We start from the raw sequence: 20030 nt of genomic DNA, 5'->3' as shown, positions 1-20030 counted from the left end.
CCTCTGCCTGCCTGCCTGATCACCCCTAACCACCTCTGCCTTGGACCCCGCCACCATGGCTTCATTCAGAAGGACATCTGGAATGATGTCTGGAAGGTCATTCGGCTGTCTGGTCTAATTATCATAATATGCTTTTATTATTATAGGTGCTTTACATCACTAATCATTAGGGAAACGCAAACCAAAACAGCCTGTGAAATCATTTGGTCTGGCCCTGCCAAGGCATTAGGGGTGAGTTATTTAAATGTTGTGACCGAACATAACAGGCTAATCTTCAAGGTGGTAATTTTGTATGGCCTGCAAATGATGTCACAAATGTCCAAATGGCCCTTCCAGAAAAAAGGTTCCCTACCCCTGCCTTAGGGGGTCTCTCTGGATCCCCAGAGGCACACAACATGACACCCTGCTTGAGAGTCACAGCTCTGGACGTGTCTGGCCCAGAGGAAGGCACCTGCTGCATGCCAGATTGCTGTGGCGCCATAAGGTCCTCTTGAGCATTCTGGACTCTGGGAAGACGTCTCCTTGGTGTTTTAAAGGGTCAGGATTTATGCGGGGGTGGGGGATGGGGAGGGGGATGTAATATTTTAAAATAGAAGGAAAAGAGATTTGAGAAAGGGATAAAAATGACTAAATAGCAAACCTAAGTACTGATGCAAGTTTTCATTGAGTGCACCTGTGGTTATTTGGCCAAAACTCTGGGTTGTATTTAATGACCTTAGCTAAGCTGACGCCGGGACCTGAAATGACCATTGCTTATGCATTGTTTTGTTTCTATTCACAGAAATGCTGAGGCTGAAGCTCATGATCCCCCTTTTACAGAGGAAGAGCCTGATGCTCCCAACACAAGTATGTGCCTAAGGTCCTGCAGCCAGGAGGGAACCAGGGAGGGTGTTGGCAGTAAAGTCAGCAATACTTCTGCCCTGGTGCCTTTGATTGCACTAGTTTAGGGATGTGGATGGACCCTGAAATACAGAAGAACGGATTATCTGTTTTTACTCTGATGAAACCGTCACAATTTTCAAGCATATCTAATATCAATTCAACAACTTGAGCATTTATGTAGCCCAATTACCTTTTGGAAAAACTAAAAATATTTTTTTTGTAACTTAAATTGCCTGGATCAAGAACAAAGTTTGTGTTAAATCAAATGATTTAAGAACATAAATATTATCATCATTTCTTTTAGCTCTTTGAAAATTGTCTTCCTGTAGAGTAAACCATGAAAAATCGCAATTACTTGGCTGAACCTAAATGTGGATAGTTTTTACTCATTTCCTGGAATTAGATCAAACTTCTAATACTTAAATAAGTTTTGTGCTTCCAGCAACATGAATAATTTTATTCATTTGCACTTATTAATAACCCTTTAGTGCATGGGACAATACCCAACCAACTGAGCTGTACTGGCCAGGGCAGCCAGCCATATTCCTCTATCTATGTATCTATCTATGTATCTATCTATCTATCTATCCATCCTCCATGCACCAAAGGGTTGCCAGTTTGATTCCTGGTCAGGGCACATACCCGGGTAGGGGGCATGCAGATGGCAACCAATTGATGTAAGTCTTTCATATTGATGTTTTTCTCTCTATCCCTCTCCCATCTTCTCTCTCTAAAAATCAATAAAAAGTTCTTTAAAAACATAACCCTAAACTTTAGAGCTTACAGTAAATGGAGGATGTCTGACTGCCAGCTTAGGCCTGCTCCCTGCAGGGAATGAACTTACTAGTAAGCCGTCAGTTGGACATCCCCCAAGGGCTCCTGTACTGTGAGAGTGTGCAGACCGGGCTGAGGGGACCCCCCCCACCGGAGTGCACAAATTTCGTGCACTGGACCTCTAATATATGTATAATTAGTTCTTTAACTCATCTACCATTCCACGTAAACTCCACAGAGGTAGGGATTTTGTCTTGTTTATTGCTGTATCACTGGAAACTAACACAATGACTAGCTTATGGGAAATGCCCAGTAAATATGTGTAGAAGGACTGAAAACCTCATTTAACCCACTGGAAACTATTCCTATTTTACAGACACAGAAAGTGGTTCAGAGAGGGTAAAGGCTTGCCTGAGCTCATGCACCTGCTATGAGAACTTTCCCATGGACATCTATCCCAAGGGCCCCAAAGGTCATGCCTTGGGACTTTTCTTTTTGTCTTCTAGATCCAGCAGTAATGGTTTCTCTCTCTCTACTTTAGAGTAGAATTGCAATCAATATTTGCTTATCACTCAGCCTGAAAGGGTGTCATCACTGCCCTGGTCATTTTTAAATCCCACTTTTCACTTTAACAGTAACTCTTTGGAAGCATGAAAACGAAATATATTTCTTTAGCATAATGTTTTTCTTCTGTGATGTCTGAGCTTGATTTTACCTTCTGTGACTTGAATATATATTATTTATGTAGATGATTTGGGTAATCAAGCCCATGGGGAAATCTCATACTTTTCAAATGGAAATAAAATTTCCAGTGGAAATCATTTTGGTACAGCACTTCTTTAAAACTGAAAAGAAGGCTGTGTCTAGACACTAGACATAGAGAAGCTGATTTAAAGGGGGAGCCACATAATATTTGGGTATATGCAGGGCTGGGTAAGTTTGCAGTTGTGAGTCTGTGAAACACAGAGTTTAATCCTGCTATTATTCATTAATTATTGTATTATTTTTTTAAAAACAATATATTTTTTATTGATTTCAGAGAGGAAGGGAGAGGGAGAGAGAGATAGAAACATCAATGTTGAGAATGAATCATTGATTGGCTGCCTCCTGCACGCCACCTACTGGGGATCGAGCCTGCAACCCAGGCATGTGCCCTTGACTAGACTTGAACCCCGGGCCCTTTAGTCGACAGGCTGACGCTCTATCCATGGAGCCAAACCAGCTAGGGCAAATATTGTATTATTTTCCATATGGAAACTGCAAACCTACTTTTCCCCACCCCTGTATAAATGCAGGGAGACCTGCATTTCCTCTCCTGTTTTCATTCCCTTTCTCTGAATGTTAAAGATCTGCTTCATAGAGCTTTGAAAAACTGGCTTCATAAGTCTGGCAGTGGAGGTGAGAGGACAAGCTGTTATGAGACAAAGCGGGTGGAGTGGTGGGTGTTGGGGTGCTCCACTTCAGTAAGCGAGGGAGTCAGAGAATGACTGCCTTATAGGGATGGCATTATGCCCCACAGAGAGAGAATTAACCAAAGCAATGAAACCTGCCCGTATATTACAGTAGGTGTAGAACGCAACAATAATGAGAAACAACCCATCTTTGTCTACCTCAGTAGCACTCAGAGAAATGAAAGACAGATTTTCAGTTCCACATCACAATATTTGGCTACTTCCATAATTCAAAGGAATTCGAGTTTAATAGCCACTCTGAGGTTCTGGTTGAAATCAAATAGAAGTACATTCAAAAGATGACAGATAAAAGCAATGCATTTTCAGATGCTAAGTCTAAAATGTTAGTGCTAGTTCACATTAATTAAAGAAACCTAATGTATCACAAAATTGTTTTAAATGGAAAAACAATGTCAAATGACTGACAAATGCTGAAAACATTTTGAATAATTTTGTGGCCTATGCCATTTAAATTGCACTGGAGATTTATCACCATTCAGAGCCTCTACTTAGCAATAGAACCTTCCTACCACAAACGCAGATAATCAAGAACCATTTACAAAATAAATATGTATAATCCAGTGAAAGAAAACGTTCAAAGCTCTGTTTAAGCATTTTTGCCTGTTTTCCTTTCACTGCTGGATAGTTCAGGCTATTGGTGCAATATCCAAAAAGACCACTTGGGGGCAATACAGCATTTTTATTTTGCTTTACCTCATCGCTATGTAGGTTTCCTGGGTGACAAAAAAAACTGCTGTTTCTTTCAAATTTGAAAACACCTTTTACTATATGGGAGGGAAAAGCCTGTATTTCATTTTAAACTTGCAATGCATAAATCACTTAAGACAAATGCAAGTCAGATTTTCTCCTGAAAGGAGCAAAAGTCTGTCTTCTTTAGGCAGACAAATCAATTTTATCTAGTTGGCACACTTGGGGATATCTTATACTTAGAATTTGTCACAGCCTTTGAATAGATCTCAAAGAATAAAGAAGAACTGTTTAAAATGACAAATATAAACTTTAAAACGACTGGTGGAGAATTGATTTGTTTCTAGAGCTGAAGAAAAATATGTAAATATCATTTGTCTTCTCCACTGGGTACGTATATTTTTAATAAACTTAAACATTAAAGTAGTAAATTTTTTGAGACATTCCTGCCATTGTCTTCACTGTTACTACTTTGCATCCACATACCACTTTGTAAAGGGGTTGTTTTTATTACTAATTATTCTTGTCAGCAATTTGATGAGTGGAGTCTCTATTCCAAGACACCTCCACCCCAGCCCCCACCTCATCTGCTGAGTACTAGGTATTGGGTCAGGTGCTGAAGGTTTGTTTCCCTTTTAAATAAAAAAAAAAAATAAACATAATCTCTTCATTCAAGGATTTTAAACATATTTAGGCAAATACATTTTTCTTCTTTTTTGTTCTCCAGATTCTTTGCTGACTTTATCTGATATTTTCCTCCCAACATCTTTTCCTGACCTCAGAAGATATTTTCCATTACTAGTGATGGAGAACTCTGGTGAGCCCTGTTGTCGAAACCCAGGAATCGAGATTCATAAAATTAAATTCAATAACTCTCTAGGCGCCTGCACAGGAGTGGAGAAATTCAGGACGTTTGCAGGGGGTGTTTGCCTTGATTCATGGTTCCATTAGCCAAAGCTCCATCTTAATGATTCTTTATTGTATGGAGAGTAGGGAAGGAAGGGATGATAGCTGCTCTCTCCTTGAACATCATTCTGGCTTAGCAAGTTCATCTATTGAACATCTTTCTTTCTTAGCAAGTTCACCTATTAAAGAAATAACGAGACACTCAAAAATCAAGATGGTGCTGCTCTCTGAGAACATTTAAGGCATTTGAAACATTACTTATTTACCTTTTTTTCCATGTCATGTTTTACTCTCAAAATTTGTATATTTTATAAACTTGTGTTGACGTGTAATGGAAGTCAGAGTGACACTCCTGTGCCGGACAATGGCAGAGAGAGGAAAAGCCGGCATAGACTAATTTATAAGAGTTTCTGTGACGTCCACAGGCCATGGACTTCTAGGCTCCCGTTTGGGAAAGAAACACTTGCTCTTGCCAAGTCCTCAACTGCACCCCTTCCTCATCCCACACAGGTATTCCCTAGATCAGCGGTTCTCAACCTGTGGGTCGCGACCCCTTTGGCGGTCGAACGACCCTTTCACAGGGGTCGCCTAAGACCATCCTGCATATCAGATATTTACATTACGATTCATAACAGTAGCAACATTACAGTTATGAAGTAGCAACGAAAATAATTTTATGGTTGGGTCACAACATGAGGAACTGTATTTAAAGGGCCAGAAGGTTGAGAACCACTGCCCTAGATGAATCCATGAAGAAGGGAGCTTTGAATAAGACAAGTGAAGGGGGGAGCAAAGGACTAGAGAAATACACATCCTAACATCCAAGATGCCACCGAGGAATTCCCTTTCCCATCTTTAGAACATTCTGAAGGAATTCACTTACCTCTCCTGATTTTACACTTTCTGAAATCCTTGCATATTAGCTAACTTCTATTTTTCTGGATATATAATTAATAATTGCCCATCACTTTTCTAGTACTAAAGGAAATAATAATCAGCAAATATATTCATTAGCGTTGTTTTACCTTATGTTGTCACTGTAACACATTACATATATATATATATATATATATATATATATATATATAGATAGATAGCATACATTTCAGTTCATTATATTTTCATATATTTATCAGATTACTACATTAATTCAGAAGAGATATGTTTGAATTTACATCTTTTGTTACAGAACCTACTCTTAAATCACATTTTTCCAAGATGAAAGTTTTCAGTATGTTACAATTAGTGAGGGAACTTTAATAAAAATGATCATGATAGACATGATGCACTGGGTGTCATTTTGTGGGTGTCAGGCATGTTCCAGGCACTCTCTGAGGCTCTGGGGATTTAAACATGTTGCCTGTTGTTCTGAAAATTAGGATCATGCATTTAAATGATCATTTTGATCAAATAAACATGACCTCAGTTAATGCATAATTTTCTTCTTATTTAGGATACGAATTGAGGTTCAGTATTTAGAAACTGATAAATGCCCAAAATTACTTGACAAACCTTTTATGGAGCAAAGTTGGGAATGAATAAAATGAATGAACGAATAAATAAAATTTTTCAAAACAAGAGACAAAGATGCTATCAACAGTATAAAATTATTTTGCATTAATGTTATATACTGTAAAATCATATGCATTTGCAAAACAATTATTCTTTTTATAGACCAAATAGATATCTGAAATAATATTTAAAGCCAATGTGGGCCAATGAGATAACAGTTATCTAGCAGTTATTATTTTGATTTTCACTCTAAGTCAGGTTTAGTCACACGCTTATTTATTTAATTTTATGCTGATTATAATTTCTACATATATAGAATCATGCTTTAAAATGAACACCCTCATGCAATTTTTAAATTTATTCCAAGCAAAAGTAGATTAAGTAACACATCAACTCATTTTACAAACGCCCAGGTGCAAGCTTTTCTTCCCATTCTTTCTGCATCTGATATAAATCTCCCTGGCCTGCAGAAGGGCCAGCTGCTCAGGGAAAAAGGCTTTTACAAGGTCTGCCCCGCAGCCTGCAGTTTTAGATGTAAAATGAAGATGGAGAGAAGAACGCGTCCTAAAGTTGAAAAACACACTGTAACTTTATACTGGCTTCCAAAGACATCACTCACGTTTACCCTGGGAATACATGAGCGATCTCACCCGACATTATGAAAGACACTGCAGGAATACTGACGACCAGCGAGGCTAACTTCATCCCTGCCACATGTCATGTTTCCAAAACCCAGAAAGAGACATACGCATTCTTTAAAAAGGGTCGTTGTAAATAACATCCCCTGCTGTGCCAAGGGCCTCTCTCTCCTCTGTGCACATTGGCTGATCGCATCGATATGAGAGAAACTCCAGGCCCCGGACATGGAAGAATGGTCCCCCCAAGGCCGATGCAGTGGGGGAAGACTTACAGCCCCCGGCTGGGCAGGAGCCTGCTTTAACTTGGGTTTCCAATGGAGATGACGCTCTCAGAAACCACCCTGAGAAAAGGCTGCAATGTCTCATGTTTTCCCCTTTCTGTCAAAGTGGCCATGCCAAGACGTTCCTGTTATGACATCTGTCTAACGCGTTTACTTTTCTGAAAAGACGCTGGAAGATCGTTTTGAAATACAGGGGCTGAGTTAGACAGGGATTAAATAGACTTGGGCAAGTTCTTCACACATGTAAAATTTTTAAAATGATCCTCAATTGAATTCAATCCAAGACACATTTATTCAGCACGGGTTGCATTCAAGGACTCATCTTCATGAAACTTTTGAATCCTGAATATCAACAAATGAACATCTTTCAATGTGGGATAGTTGATCAAACGATGAATTCATTTATGTCTCAACGAGATAAAATAAGGCTTTTCATAGATCTTCCTGTCACAAATCACAAATCACTCCAGCAACAGATTTTCATCAAAGCAGTCAGCTATGATCACAGGTATGACCACAGATATAAAGAATCTTCAGAAGTCAAACACTAGTTGCACATATGAGAGTTTCCTCTCTACTGGATAACTTTACAAAGGATGAAGGGATGACTTGTGACTTTCTACTCTAAGAACCAAATTTTAATTTATGACATTTCTTGCAGTTAATCTATGTGATCTGTGTATAAGGACAGCCATGGATGCATTTGACCAAGAGTTATAGTTAGAATGGTTACGAAAGTGTTGTAAATTCATAGATACTAGTACAACTGGAGTGTTTTCTAATTGAATTGAGAACTTCATGGAGGAAAATTTTTTTTTTGAGTACAATATCTAAAAACTTTGGCTCAAATGACATACTAAGCAAATGTTTCATTTGCTATTCATTTTATTTATTTTTTCCAATCTTCCTCCCCCTTTTGAATTTGAAATCCTTTGGAAACAGCTAACACTTAAATTTTAAATTATTTTTATTTTATAGAAGGGGATTTTAGAAAAATTTAGTTTACAAATATAGTTTACACATTTCTGCTGTCCATTATTTCTCAAATTTGCTTTTCTTTATATTTTCAGTTCTCTCCAAAGCTTTAGCAAATAAAATATCTAGAAGCAGACCTAATTGGAAATAAGTGAGCTCATAGTTATATCTGTTATTCCTGTCATACCTCTGTTAGCTGCCAGAATAGTCTATAAATGGCCACAGATAACCAGTTTAGTGGGCTTGCCTCACTGCATAGTACATAAATCACCACTAATTTAACTAAGTAATTTCACCTTTGAATTCAGGACTCAGTACACATGCCTGTACATACATACACTTTATGTCCTGTGGAATTACAAGAGCAGTGTTTAATAACACTTGAATGTCACATGACTAGTCTTTAAAGTGGGTTTGGGTTCTGTCTTCCACATTAGCATTGAGAACCATTTCTGGGTATTTTTTACACATTTAAAAATATCAAGAGGGAGCAACGTTGTGGGGGACAGTACTGACTTAACAGATAAGCATAATCTATTTGTTTTAGCTGAATCAATATGTACTTCAGTTGAAGGATAATAAATATCCCCTTGTTTTCTGAAATCTATCTGTAGCATTACATATAACTTTGACCTCATAAGGAAGAATCACTCTCTGGCACATTAGCCCAGAAAGCCACACTACCTTCCTTTGAGAGCAGGTAACAGTGTTTCCCAGAGGAATTAAGCAAGATCTTGAAAAGACAAATCCCAAAGAAGGGGGTGGAAATGAAGAGAACCACGTGCTTGCTGTACTACACCTGCAGGTTGCGTCTGTCCCACAGGCACAAGAGACGAATAAAAACTAAATAGTGAATAGAGTATGAAAATATAAAGAAATCAACAACATAAACTGATGAACGAAAATAGATCCAGAGACATAAAAACATTGAACAGACCATCAAACCTCAGAGGGAAGGCAGGGGATGATGGGGGTCGGGGTGGAAGGGTGGTGTAATAGATCAACCAAAGAACTTGTATGCATATAAGTATAACCAATGGACACAGACAATAGGGGGGTGAAGGCCTGGGATGGGGGCGGGGGTGGGCTGGGAGAGGACAGTGAGAGATAAAGGGGACATATGTAATACTTTAAACAATAAGAATTTTTTTAAAAAAATTAAGTACAAATTAGCAGGTACAGAATAGTCATTGGGATGTAAAGTACAGCATAGGAAATATAGTCAGTAATCCTATCTAATAATAGACAAACAGGGTAATTGACCGTACCTTCACTACGCCTCCCATTGGCTAATCAGCACAATATGCAAATTAACCACAAACAAAGATGGCAGTTAATTTGCATACGGAGGCTCCAAGTGGTGGAACAAAGACTGAAGGTCAGCCGGAGCAGAGAAGACGGAAGATGGAAGTCGGCTCCAGCCAGAGCGAAGGCCTGGGTCCCAGGTGCCAGAGGAAAACTGGTGCCCACAGCCAGGAGAAGGGAAGGCCTATTGCATGAATCTCTTTGTGCAACAGGCCTCTAGTATTATAATAACTATGTATGGTGTTAGATGGCACTAGATTTATCGAGATGATCACTTTGTAAGCTATATAAATGTCCAATCATTGGGTTGTACACCTGAAACTATATTGTACCTCAACTCTAATTGAAAAATAAAAAATGTTATTCAAAAAAGGAAGAAAATATAAAGAAATCCAATCACAGAGAGCTTTCTTTTCTTTTAATTTAACCCCAGGAAATCCATAAAAACTATCACCAAACAATGCATATCATTTCAGCCAGTGCATTGCTACTGTGGTTGGGGAAGTAGGTGTTTACATAAAAAAGAAAGAAAAAACTTAAACTACTTGGAGTACCTAGAACCTTCAGGGTTTTTATCAGGATGGTGACCGAGCATAGGTGAAATGAGCCGGGAGCATGAATTCAACAAAAGGACAAATCATAGAAACCTGAGAGAAAGGGCGTCTGCGAGCTGCTTTGAGCTGGTCCAGCCAGTGGTGGCCGTGGGCAGGGACAACTCCAATTTGGGGGAAAGGATATTTGTTTTCCTCCTGCCTCTCCCCATGATCCTCTGGGAACCCCCTGCCTGCTCCTTCCCTGTTAAGAATAAGGCCACCTGCTCAGGTGAGGAGCTGAGGAGGAGACCTATGAGACTACCATCCTGAATCCACCCTCTTCCCTCTCCAACCCAAATTTGATGGGTTTTAATGGAGGGAAGTGCCCCTTCCCAGGGTTTTTCTTCCTAAGAGTTTAGGGGATGGAATTCTGACCGGAGAAATCACCTCGTATCTGTCCTCTGAACAATTATTTCTGTAGAATCGGAAATGCCTTAACATCTATCAACCATGTTGTCACTAGACCTTTTTTTTTCAACTGAGTTAACCTGCGTTACCTTTTATAACCCAGCTTCTTGGGGTTATTATTAAGTTCTTCCCTGAAAACTTTCTCATCACCCTTTACGTCCTGGTTTACTGCTACTTTAGGAGCTACGTTAGGGACACTGGAGAGCTTCCTTTTTTCACTCAGCAAATATTCCATATTTACCGTTGTAATGAAATAGGCATTTTGCTTTCGAAGAGTGAAGCAAGACCATACAGACAAAATTACACTGACTCGATTCGTCTTGAACAATGGGAAGTCAAGAAGACTGACTACAAGCTTGGTAACAGGTCAAAAACCTGAACTAAAGTGATGAACTGAGAAAGCAAAGACGTAGCGTCTGTGATCCCTAGTGAATTCAGCTTCGTCCAGATGATTTTTGAACCTACACCTATTAAGGGAAATGCTCTGCTTGCAGCAATAAGTCGCTGCAATTTTTGTCCGGTGGGATTTGATAATCACAAAGACTGGAGAAAGGCAGCCCGACTCCCTGTACTTCTCCTCAGTACACTTCCTGTGAAATAACAGCTTTGATGGAAATGTTACCTTGACAGTGAAGCGTTTTCTCTTAGGGGGATTCCAAACCATGCCAGTCGAATGAATGAACGCACGCAAAGGGGTTAAGGATGTCACCAACACGTACGCTTTAAGAATCACAGATAGATCTTCGGCTCTAAATATGGCCTCCTGTGGAGCGAGGACTGTTGTTTGATCCCTAAAAAATAAAGCAACGCAGTTAAAATCCCACAGTGCAGCGTGAGGCTGGCATTTGTAAATCATCACAAGGCTTCGTACACTCATCTCTCCTTTGTTGGACCCCAGCTTTCGGTGTGTGGGTTTCCTCAAACATTTTTACTATTTATTAGCATCACTCCCAGGGGATATACAGGTGCAGAGAAAAGGGATCAAATTAATAAGAGTTCTCCACTCAGGCAGAGTTAATAAAATATTTTTTAAAAGTAAGACTGGTATGAAAACAGTACCTAAAATAAGGTTTAAAGATTTAAAAAATTTAAATTAGTCACATATGGAAGCATAGTAGCAAAAGTGGTACAAGTTACAGATTAGGAACAGTGAGCCCTCTGAAATGTTCTGGCTCTGCTCTTACCTGCCTTTGCTTTATTTTTTCCTCAACAAGAAAAGATGTTAAATTTCTCAATAGTGGACAGCTCACCAAAAATATGCCAAAATCCTTTCCCCACTAGTTTGTTTCTACCTAATAACCCTCACCACAAATATTTAAGAGTTAAGGGATGAAACATCAGGAAAATAGTTTAGTCTAAAAGGAAAAATAACACTAGTTTAATATTTTATTATGAATAACTGTACTTTCATCATAAATGGTACCAAAAGGTATAACTACTTGCTTTTCTCTACCATGTTTCTATATTTAAACTATCTAAGCAAAAGATGAATATGATTCTTCAATGAATACTATTAACTTTGGAAATACTACTTAATAATTATAAAACTAGACAGGGAAAACTATTTTGTGTTGTAGTTAAGATAATTAAAATCTCTTAATTTATCTACTTTACAAATCATTTTTCTAGAAGTAATATGGCACTCCAAGTTGCTTTCTTAGATCCTGAAAGCCATAAAAAATAACTAGGAAAAAATTTCATTCAGCAATACTCACAGACTAAGGCAATGTCATTTGAGCATAAAATGGAAGTTAAAAGTTTATAGTTTCATATTTTCAAGCTTCTAAATTCAACTTACATTAATGTAACTTTCTAAGTAAGAGTTCTGTTTACTCAAATGTTTATCCTGTGGCAGGAGAGGTTTGAATTGGCATTCTTTTACTGGCTAGTGTTGCTCAGTGGTTGAGCATTGACCTATGAACTGGGAGGTCACAGTTCAATTCCAGGTCAGGGCACATACCCAGGCCTCCGTCTTGATCCCCAGTAGAAGGTGTGCAGGAGGCAGCCTATCAATGATTCTCTCTCATCATTGATGTTTCTGTCTCTCTCTCTCCCTCTCTCTTACCCTCTGAAATCAATAAAAATATATTGTTTTTAAAAAAGAGATAACCAAAAAATTATGTAACAGACCTAATAATTCAAACATACAAAACCCCCTAGATCCGTTCAGTGCTTTTCTCTTGCTAGCGGTGTCCTAAAAATGTACATTGGCTATAACACCTCGAATGATTAGCTTACAGTTGCTCACGTCTCCAGGCCCATGGCTTCCACATAGGCGGCTTCACGGTTTTTAAAAGGTGACTCCAAGAGCTCAGCTTGAATTGTGTGCTCTGGTCCAAACACACAGAGGGGCTCACCGGAAGTTGCAGTTCTAAAAAGATTCAAAAGAGCCAGTCATTCTATTGCTCCCTTTCAGAATGGCTTCCATCATAGAGTCTGTGTTAAACTACCTTTCTTACGTAGAATGTTCTCCTTCCACAGACTAGGAAGACAAGTGCAATGCCTGGTTTCAAATTTTCTTGTGCAGAGGGGGAGGTAGATATGCTGTCTCCCGCTGTCCTGACCAAGTAGCCCTACCTGCCACCCGGATGAGAGAGGCTGTGTGAGAAGGTACCCGAGGGAGCTGACTTTGTTTGCAATGAGAATATGACACAGACAACTCGAGGTGATTCCCTGACAATACCATCCTTTGTGTGCTAGAGTTTGTCATGCTTCATGGCCTGACAACAGTGCTTTATTATTTTGTAAAGTATTATTTACTGGGTTTTTTGCTTTATATAAAAGTAAAGACCAATAGCAGTAACTTACTTCAAAACACTCATATCGATATCTTTAAAAAATAGATGTATATAATTTTAAAAAATCAAATTGTACAGAAAGCTATCAAATGGAAAGGAAAAGCATCCAGCAATCCACCCCAGCCAGAACCTCTCTCCTTTAAGCCAAAGCCAAAGCTTACATATTCACTTTACCATCCAGATAAGCAGAAAATCAGTAAGATGCACATGATTCTTCAATATGTACATTGACATAAATATCAATGTATTGACACTTATCTATGTATGTAGACGCAGATGGTCCCTGACTTACAATTTTTCACCTTTACTACGGTACAAAGGCAATATGTATTCAGTAGAAACCATACCTCAAATTCTGAATGTTGATGGTTTCCTGGGTTAGAGATATGTGGTACATACAATACTTTCTCATGATGCTGGCCAGTGGCAGCGACCTGCAGCTCCGAGTCAGCGCCACCATCACTATACTCTGAACAACCGATACTCTACAGTGGATTCATTGTTAGATGGTTTTGCCCAGCTATAGGCTAATGTAAGTGTTCTGAGCACATTTAAAGTAGACTAGGCTAAGCTATGATGTTCAGTAGATTAGATGTATTAAATGCATATTCAACTTATGATGGGTTTATGGTGAACTAACCTCATCTGAAGTCAAGGCACATCTTTATTTCTGCTTTTTAAGTTATCCAAAAGAGACATGACAATGGTCTGTCTGGCTTATTTACCTACTAATCCATCCTGGAGTCCTTTCCGTATCAGCATACACAGAATCAACTTATACTTCTTATTGACTTAAAGTGTTCCATTAAATGAATATACATTTAATTTAACCATCCCCTTTTTTGTTGTATATGTAGATTATTTTTGTAACATTCCTCCTTTACTATTCCAACAATACTGCAATGAATGCTGTTATACCTCTGTTTTGGTATACTTTTACAAGTTTACCTAGGGGCAATTCTAATCTGCATGCATAATCGCCAGGTCAATAGGTAAATGCATTGTAAATGCGATAGACATTTCTAAATTGGCTTCCAAAAAGGTTGCCCCAATTCCCACTGTCTTCAACAGCACATGAGAGTTGTTACCTTACTGCTGGGTCACAGGGCTTTATTTTTAAATTATGCCATTTATCTAGCTCTCAAAATGGAACAAAGCCTTTAAATTATTTCCCCCCTGTGCATGTTTCATCAATACTAACATAATCTAATTTAAAACACTTCACACTCTTAAGTAAAAGTCAGCAGAAGTCAAGCTGTTCAATGTATTCTCTTATCTCATTACTTAGTACAGTGTGATCTTTCTCAAAGCTGATAGCCTATTTAGAAGGCTGTCCTATTAATGATGTTCTAACACATCTTAATAAAAGAAATACCCAACTTGCTTGTTTCTGGAGGTGACAAATGAAGAGTCATTAAGGTAATTTCCTTCTTAGGAATCAGACTTAAAAAGAGTTGAAGTGTTTATATAATCCTTTAGATTTTTAGTAAGAAAGTGTGTGTGTGTGTGTGTGTGTGTGTGTGTGTGTGTGACTAGACTTAATTTTTTAGATTAAATTTGCAGGAAGAAGATACATGTTCTTTTTTTCCCCACTAAATAGTCATTGTTTTAAGAATTTATTACTAGGAAAAATTTTGTCTCTCCCAGAACACTAATTTATTGGTATAATAAGAGAACAGTGTAATTTACTCTGATCTCCCTTTACATTTGCTGCCAAGAAGCAAAGCACTGATCAGAAGCTCAGGCAGCACTGATCTCAAAGACATATTAAGTCTTTCATTGAGGTAGTAGCTCAATAATTTTGAGGAAATAGTAAGCAAATATGTCAAAACAGTAAGCAATTTTATGTCCTTTTTTTTTAGTTCAACTAGAGGACTCTATGCCATATAATTAAAGGAATCCTATATAAGAATTGCAAAGAATATTTCAGATTTCCACAGCAGCAACACAGCCATTAAAACTGTGGTTGAACAATGGAACTGAATCTTGATTAAAGTAATTTTTACCCTTTGTGTGATTGCCATTATATTATTCCAGGTTGGGAAGTTACTTTTAATGATTCTAAACAAACAAGCAAATAAAAATCTAATTACATGTCACCTTACATCTAAAAGCATTCCCATTTCCCTTGATTACAGCCAAAAATTAAAAATACACTTTATTAAGACCTTTAAAAAGCTGTAACTGCACTTTATGGGGCTTTTATAAATAGTTATGGAAACTTTAAATACCCTAGGTTCTTATTTCACTGCGACAAAGGTTTGCCAGCAGTCATCATTCCTTATATCTCTCATTTGGCACATCTATCAAGGGCTCTCTCAAGAGACCAGTCCAATCCACTTGTCTGAATACCCCCTTCCCCCTTGGACATATACAAAGAGCCTAAAATCTATAAACAATGCCAAAGCTAGCTTTTGTTTTTGGAAAGAATTGGGGAAATGAGTTTTTCTTTTCTTTCCCTTTTGCATGTTTATGGAATAACAGTGATAATACCAGTTTATTTGAAGATTAATGTTTTCAAAACAGCTTGTACCTGAAATTGTACCATATCCTGTACTAAAATATGACATTTCCACTGAAAACACATCTTAGCTTCTGACTAATGAAAGTTCTTTTTTTCTTTATTGATTAAAGTATTACATATGTGTCTTTATCCCCCCATTGCCCCCTCAACCCTCCCCCCACTCATGCCCTCACCCCCTGGTGTCTGTGTCCGTTGGTTAGGCTTATATACATGCATACAAGTCCTTTGGTTGATCTCAACCCTTTACCCCACCCTCCCCTACCTTCCCTCTGAGGTTTGATGGTCTGATCGATGTTTCTCTGTCTCTGGATCTATTTTTGTTCATCAGTTTATGTTGTTCATTATATTCCACAAATGAGTGAGATCATGTGATATTTATCTTTCTCTGACTGGCTTATTTCACTTAGCATAATGCTCTCCAGTTTCATCCATGCTGTTGCAAATGGTAAGAATTCCATGAGTTTCTATGATACAAACAGTCTTCAAATGACCTTCTAATTCACTAACACATGTTTATTAAAATTTTTCAGAAAGTAATTAAATATGGGCCTAGCATGTCTTTAGAATTTTCCTATCCCATAATATGTGTACTGAATGGATAGCAAATACAGATGTGAAATATTATATAAACTTTTATTTATTGACTACTCAGCTTATTTTAAAGAGCTCTGAAGCCTATAACTTTACCATTTACCCAGAATAAGAATAAACAATAGGTTAGGGACATCTGAAGACTGCTTTTATTGTGCCTTCTAGTGTCTGGCTGGCCAGGCACTGAGGGCCTACTGACTATGGTGACATTTTATGAAAGGAAAGATTAAACCAGAACCACACAACAGGGTTTTCAGTTTGATTCTTAACAACCAGTGCTTAATGGGCATACGACCTTGTCAAGGAGTCTTCTAGACTCCAGCGTGTAATTTGCAATAATTTTCTAAATGCTCCACATCACTAAACACAATGCTTATATAAAACAAGTACTCAGCAAGTGCTTATTCTAGCAATGAGCTAGGTTTGAGGGGAAAGCCAAAGTGCAGTTAAAACAAAATGGTATTCACATGAATTAAAATATTTATTTGGTTATTTATTTTTCCTTTCTATGTGCCATATAATTATGTATGTCACAGACAAAGACTAAACACTGCAAAAGATTAGCTGCCAAATTTATATTGTATTTGATTTACTATTTTGTCCCAAAGCTAATAATTAATAGATAAGAAATAATAAAAACATAATTATATTTCACAAATATTTGAATATTGTCTTGAATTTAGTATTAGGAAGCTAAACTTAGCCAGTATTTTCTTATTTTAAAACTTCCAGAGGGAGAGAAGGAGAAAATGGTGGCCAAATAGGCCAGACTTGTCATGTATATCATACTCAATGGGCAAAAACTAAAACCATTTCCCCAAGAACAGGAGCAAGACAGGGATGTCTGCTCTCACCACTCTTATTCAGCATAGTACTGGAAGTGCCAGCCATAGTGATCAGACAAGAAGAAGAAATAAAAGGCATCCAAATTGGAAAGGAAGAAGTAAAACTGTCATTATTCGCAGATGACATGATATTGTATATAGGAGACACTAAAGTGTCCATCAAAAAACTACTAGATTTAATAAATGAGTTTGGCAATGCAGCAGGATACAAAATTAACACACAGAAATCTATGGCATTTTTATACACCAATAATGAACTCTCAGAAAGAGGAACAAATGAAAAAAAAAAAAAAAACCAATCCCATTTACCACTGCAACCAAGAAATTAAGATACTTAGGAATAAACTTAATCAAGGAGGCAAAAGATCTGTACTTAGAGAACTATAGGACACTGAAAAAAGAGATAAAGGAAGACATAAACAAGTGGAAGCATATACTGTGTTCGTGGATTGGTAGAATCAACATCATTAAAATGTCCATACTACCCAAAGCAATCTACAGATTCAATGCAATCCCTATTAAAATACCAACGGGATATTTCACAAATCTAGAACACTTCAAAAATGTATATGGAACCAAAAAAGACCCCGAATAGCCACATTAGTCTTGAGAAAGAAGAACTAAGTTGGAGGAATCACAATACCAGATATCAACTTATACTACAAAGCCACTGTAATAAAAACATCCTGGTACTGGCACAAGAACAGGCATATAGGCCAATGGAACAGAGACCCCAGGGATCAACCCATGCTATTATGCTCAACTAATATTTGACAAAGGAGACAAGAGCATACAGTGGAGTAAAAACAGTCTCTTCATAATTGGTGTTGGGAAAATTGAACTGGTCCATGCAAAAAAAAAAAAAAAATGAAACTAGACCACCAACTGAAGCCATACACAACAATAAACTCAAAGTGGATAAAAGACTTAAACGTAAGTCTTAAATGTGAAACCATAAAAATCTTAGAAGAAACCATAGGCAGCAAAATCTCAGACATCTCTCGTAGCAATATGTTTACCGATACATGTCCTAGGGCAATGGAAACTAAGGAGAAAATAAACATGTGGGACCACATCAAAATAAACATCAACAAAATGAAAGGAGAGCCCACTGCATCAGAGAACATTTTCCAATGATACATCTGATAAGGAGATGATTTCCAAAATATATAAGGAACTCATACAACTTAACAAAAGGAAGACAATCCAATTTAAAAATGGGCAAAAGACCTAAATAAACACTTCTCCAAAGTGGACATACAGAAGGCCAAGAGACATAGGAAAAACCCAAAGTCACTAATCTTCAGAGAAATGCAAATTAAAATGACAAGGAGGTATCTCCTCACACCTGCCAGAATGGCTATCATCAACAACAAACGTCAAGTGTTGGTGAGGATGTGGAGAAGAGGGAACCCTAGTACACTGCTGGTGGGAATGTAGGCTGGTGCAGCCACTGTGCAAAACAGTATCAAGTTTCCTCAAAAAATTAAATACAGACTTGCTATTTGACCCAGTGATCCCACTTCTAGGAATATATCCTAAGAAACCAGAAACACCAATCAGAAAGAATACTAGTATATGCACCCCTATGTTCATAGCAGTGCGATTTATAATATCTAAGATTTGGAAACAGTCTAAGTGCCCATCAGCAGATGATGGATAAAAAAGCTGTGGTACATCTATACAATGGAATGCTATGCAGATATAAAAAAGAAGGATCTCTTACTCTTTGAGACAGCATGGAGGGACCTGGAGAGTATTATGCTAAGCAAAACAAGCCCGTCAGAGAAAGACAAGTATCACATCATCTCACTCATATGTGGAATCTAATGAACAACATAAACTGATGATCAAAAATAGACCCAGAGACATAGAAGCATGAAAGAGACTGAGGAATCCAGAGGGAAGGCGGGGGTGGGGGGGTGGGGGAGGAGGTGCAGGGGTGTGTGTGGCGTGATTTACCAGGGAACTTGTATATATATCTCCATAGCCTATGGACACAGACAATAGTTCAGTGAAGGGAGTGGTGGGTGCAGGGTGGAGGGGGTCAATGGGAAAAAACAAACAAATAAACAATACTTTATTTGAAAGTATTTTGTCATACTTTCAACAATTAAAAAAAGGAGAAGAAAAAATTAATAGGTCTGTAGTGATTTTCTGTGTTAGCTTCTGTAATCATTGTAATCATGAAATAATGATGAACATCTTTAACAGTTAAAAAAAAAAACACAACAAAAATACTTCCAGTGAAGCTAAAGGCCTTATTTAATTATTAACAACTAGAGGCCCAGTGCATGCCGAGGCCTGGCTGGTGATCAGGGCCAATTGGGGCCCTCTGGCTGCCTGCCAGGGCCTTTCTTCGCTCCATGCCACCCCCTGGTGGTCAGCACATGTCATAGCATGTGATCAAACTCCCAGTCTCCTGGTCAAACTCCTGAGGGGACACTTTGCATATTAGCCTTTTATTTATATAGATTAGGTTTGAGATTAGAAATATAACAAGTACTATTTGTGGAGTTACTCATTGTTTTTCTTGCCTGAGGGCATTTGCAAGTCATAGTCCTTAGCCTGCAGGTATAAAAGCTATGCAAATATATCCTCAGAATTTACATGCATAGCAAATACATATTAATATGTACATAAACAGAAGTCATAGCCAAGAAATAACTCTCTGTCAGGGCCTTGGGAGAAAATGGATGAATGCCGGAATCAAAGGGTAACTGAAGAGACTGCTAACCCAGACACTTACCAAGAGACCATTACAGAAGGGACAATTAAACACACACGGGAAGAGTGAAGGACAAACAGCAGTAGGCAGTAAGCTCTGCATGCCTCGCAT

The 20030-nt window shown here is 38.1% G+C and overlaps 1 protein-coding gene across 1 annotated transcript in view; it reads right to left on the bottom strand.

Moving 5' to 3' along the window:
* Positions 1-20030, bottom strand: part of CPED1 (cadherin like and PC-esterase domain containing 1) — a 280912-nt gene that overhangs the window by 163144 nt on the left and 97738 nt on the right. The window contains exons 5-6 of the mRNA XM_081101752.1: positions 12672-12804; positions 11056-11224 (exon numbers count right to left, since the gene is read on the bottom strand). Of these exons, the coding sequence (XP_080957878.1) occupies positions 11056-11224; positions 12672-12804 (302 nt within the window). The remainder of the gene's footprint in view (positions 1-11055; positions 11225-12671; positions 12805-20030) is intronic.

This window comes from Myotis nattereri (assembly GCF_964212035.1).
Source record: "Myotis nattereri genome assembly, chromosome: 11".
NCBI classification, from domain to species: Eukaryota; Metazoa; Chordata; class Mammalia; order Chiroptera; family Vespertilionidae; genus Myotis; species Myotis nattereri.
The sequence above is the reverse complement of the archived record's forward strand: the minus strand, read 5'-3'. Positions and strand labels throughout refer to the sequence as shown.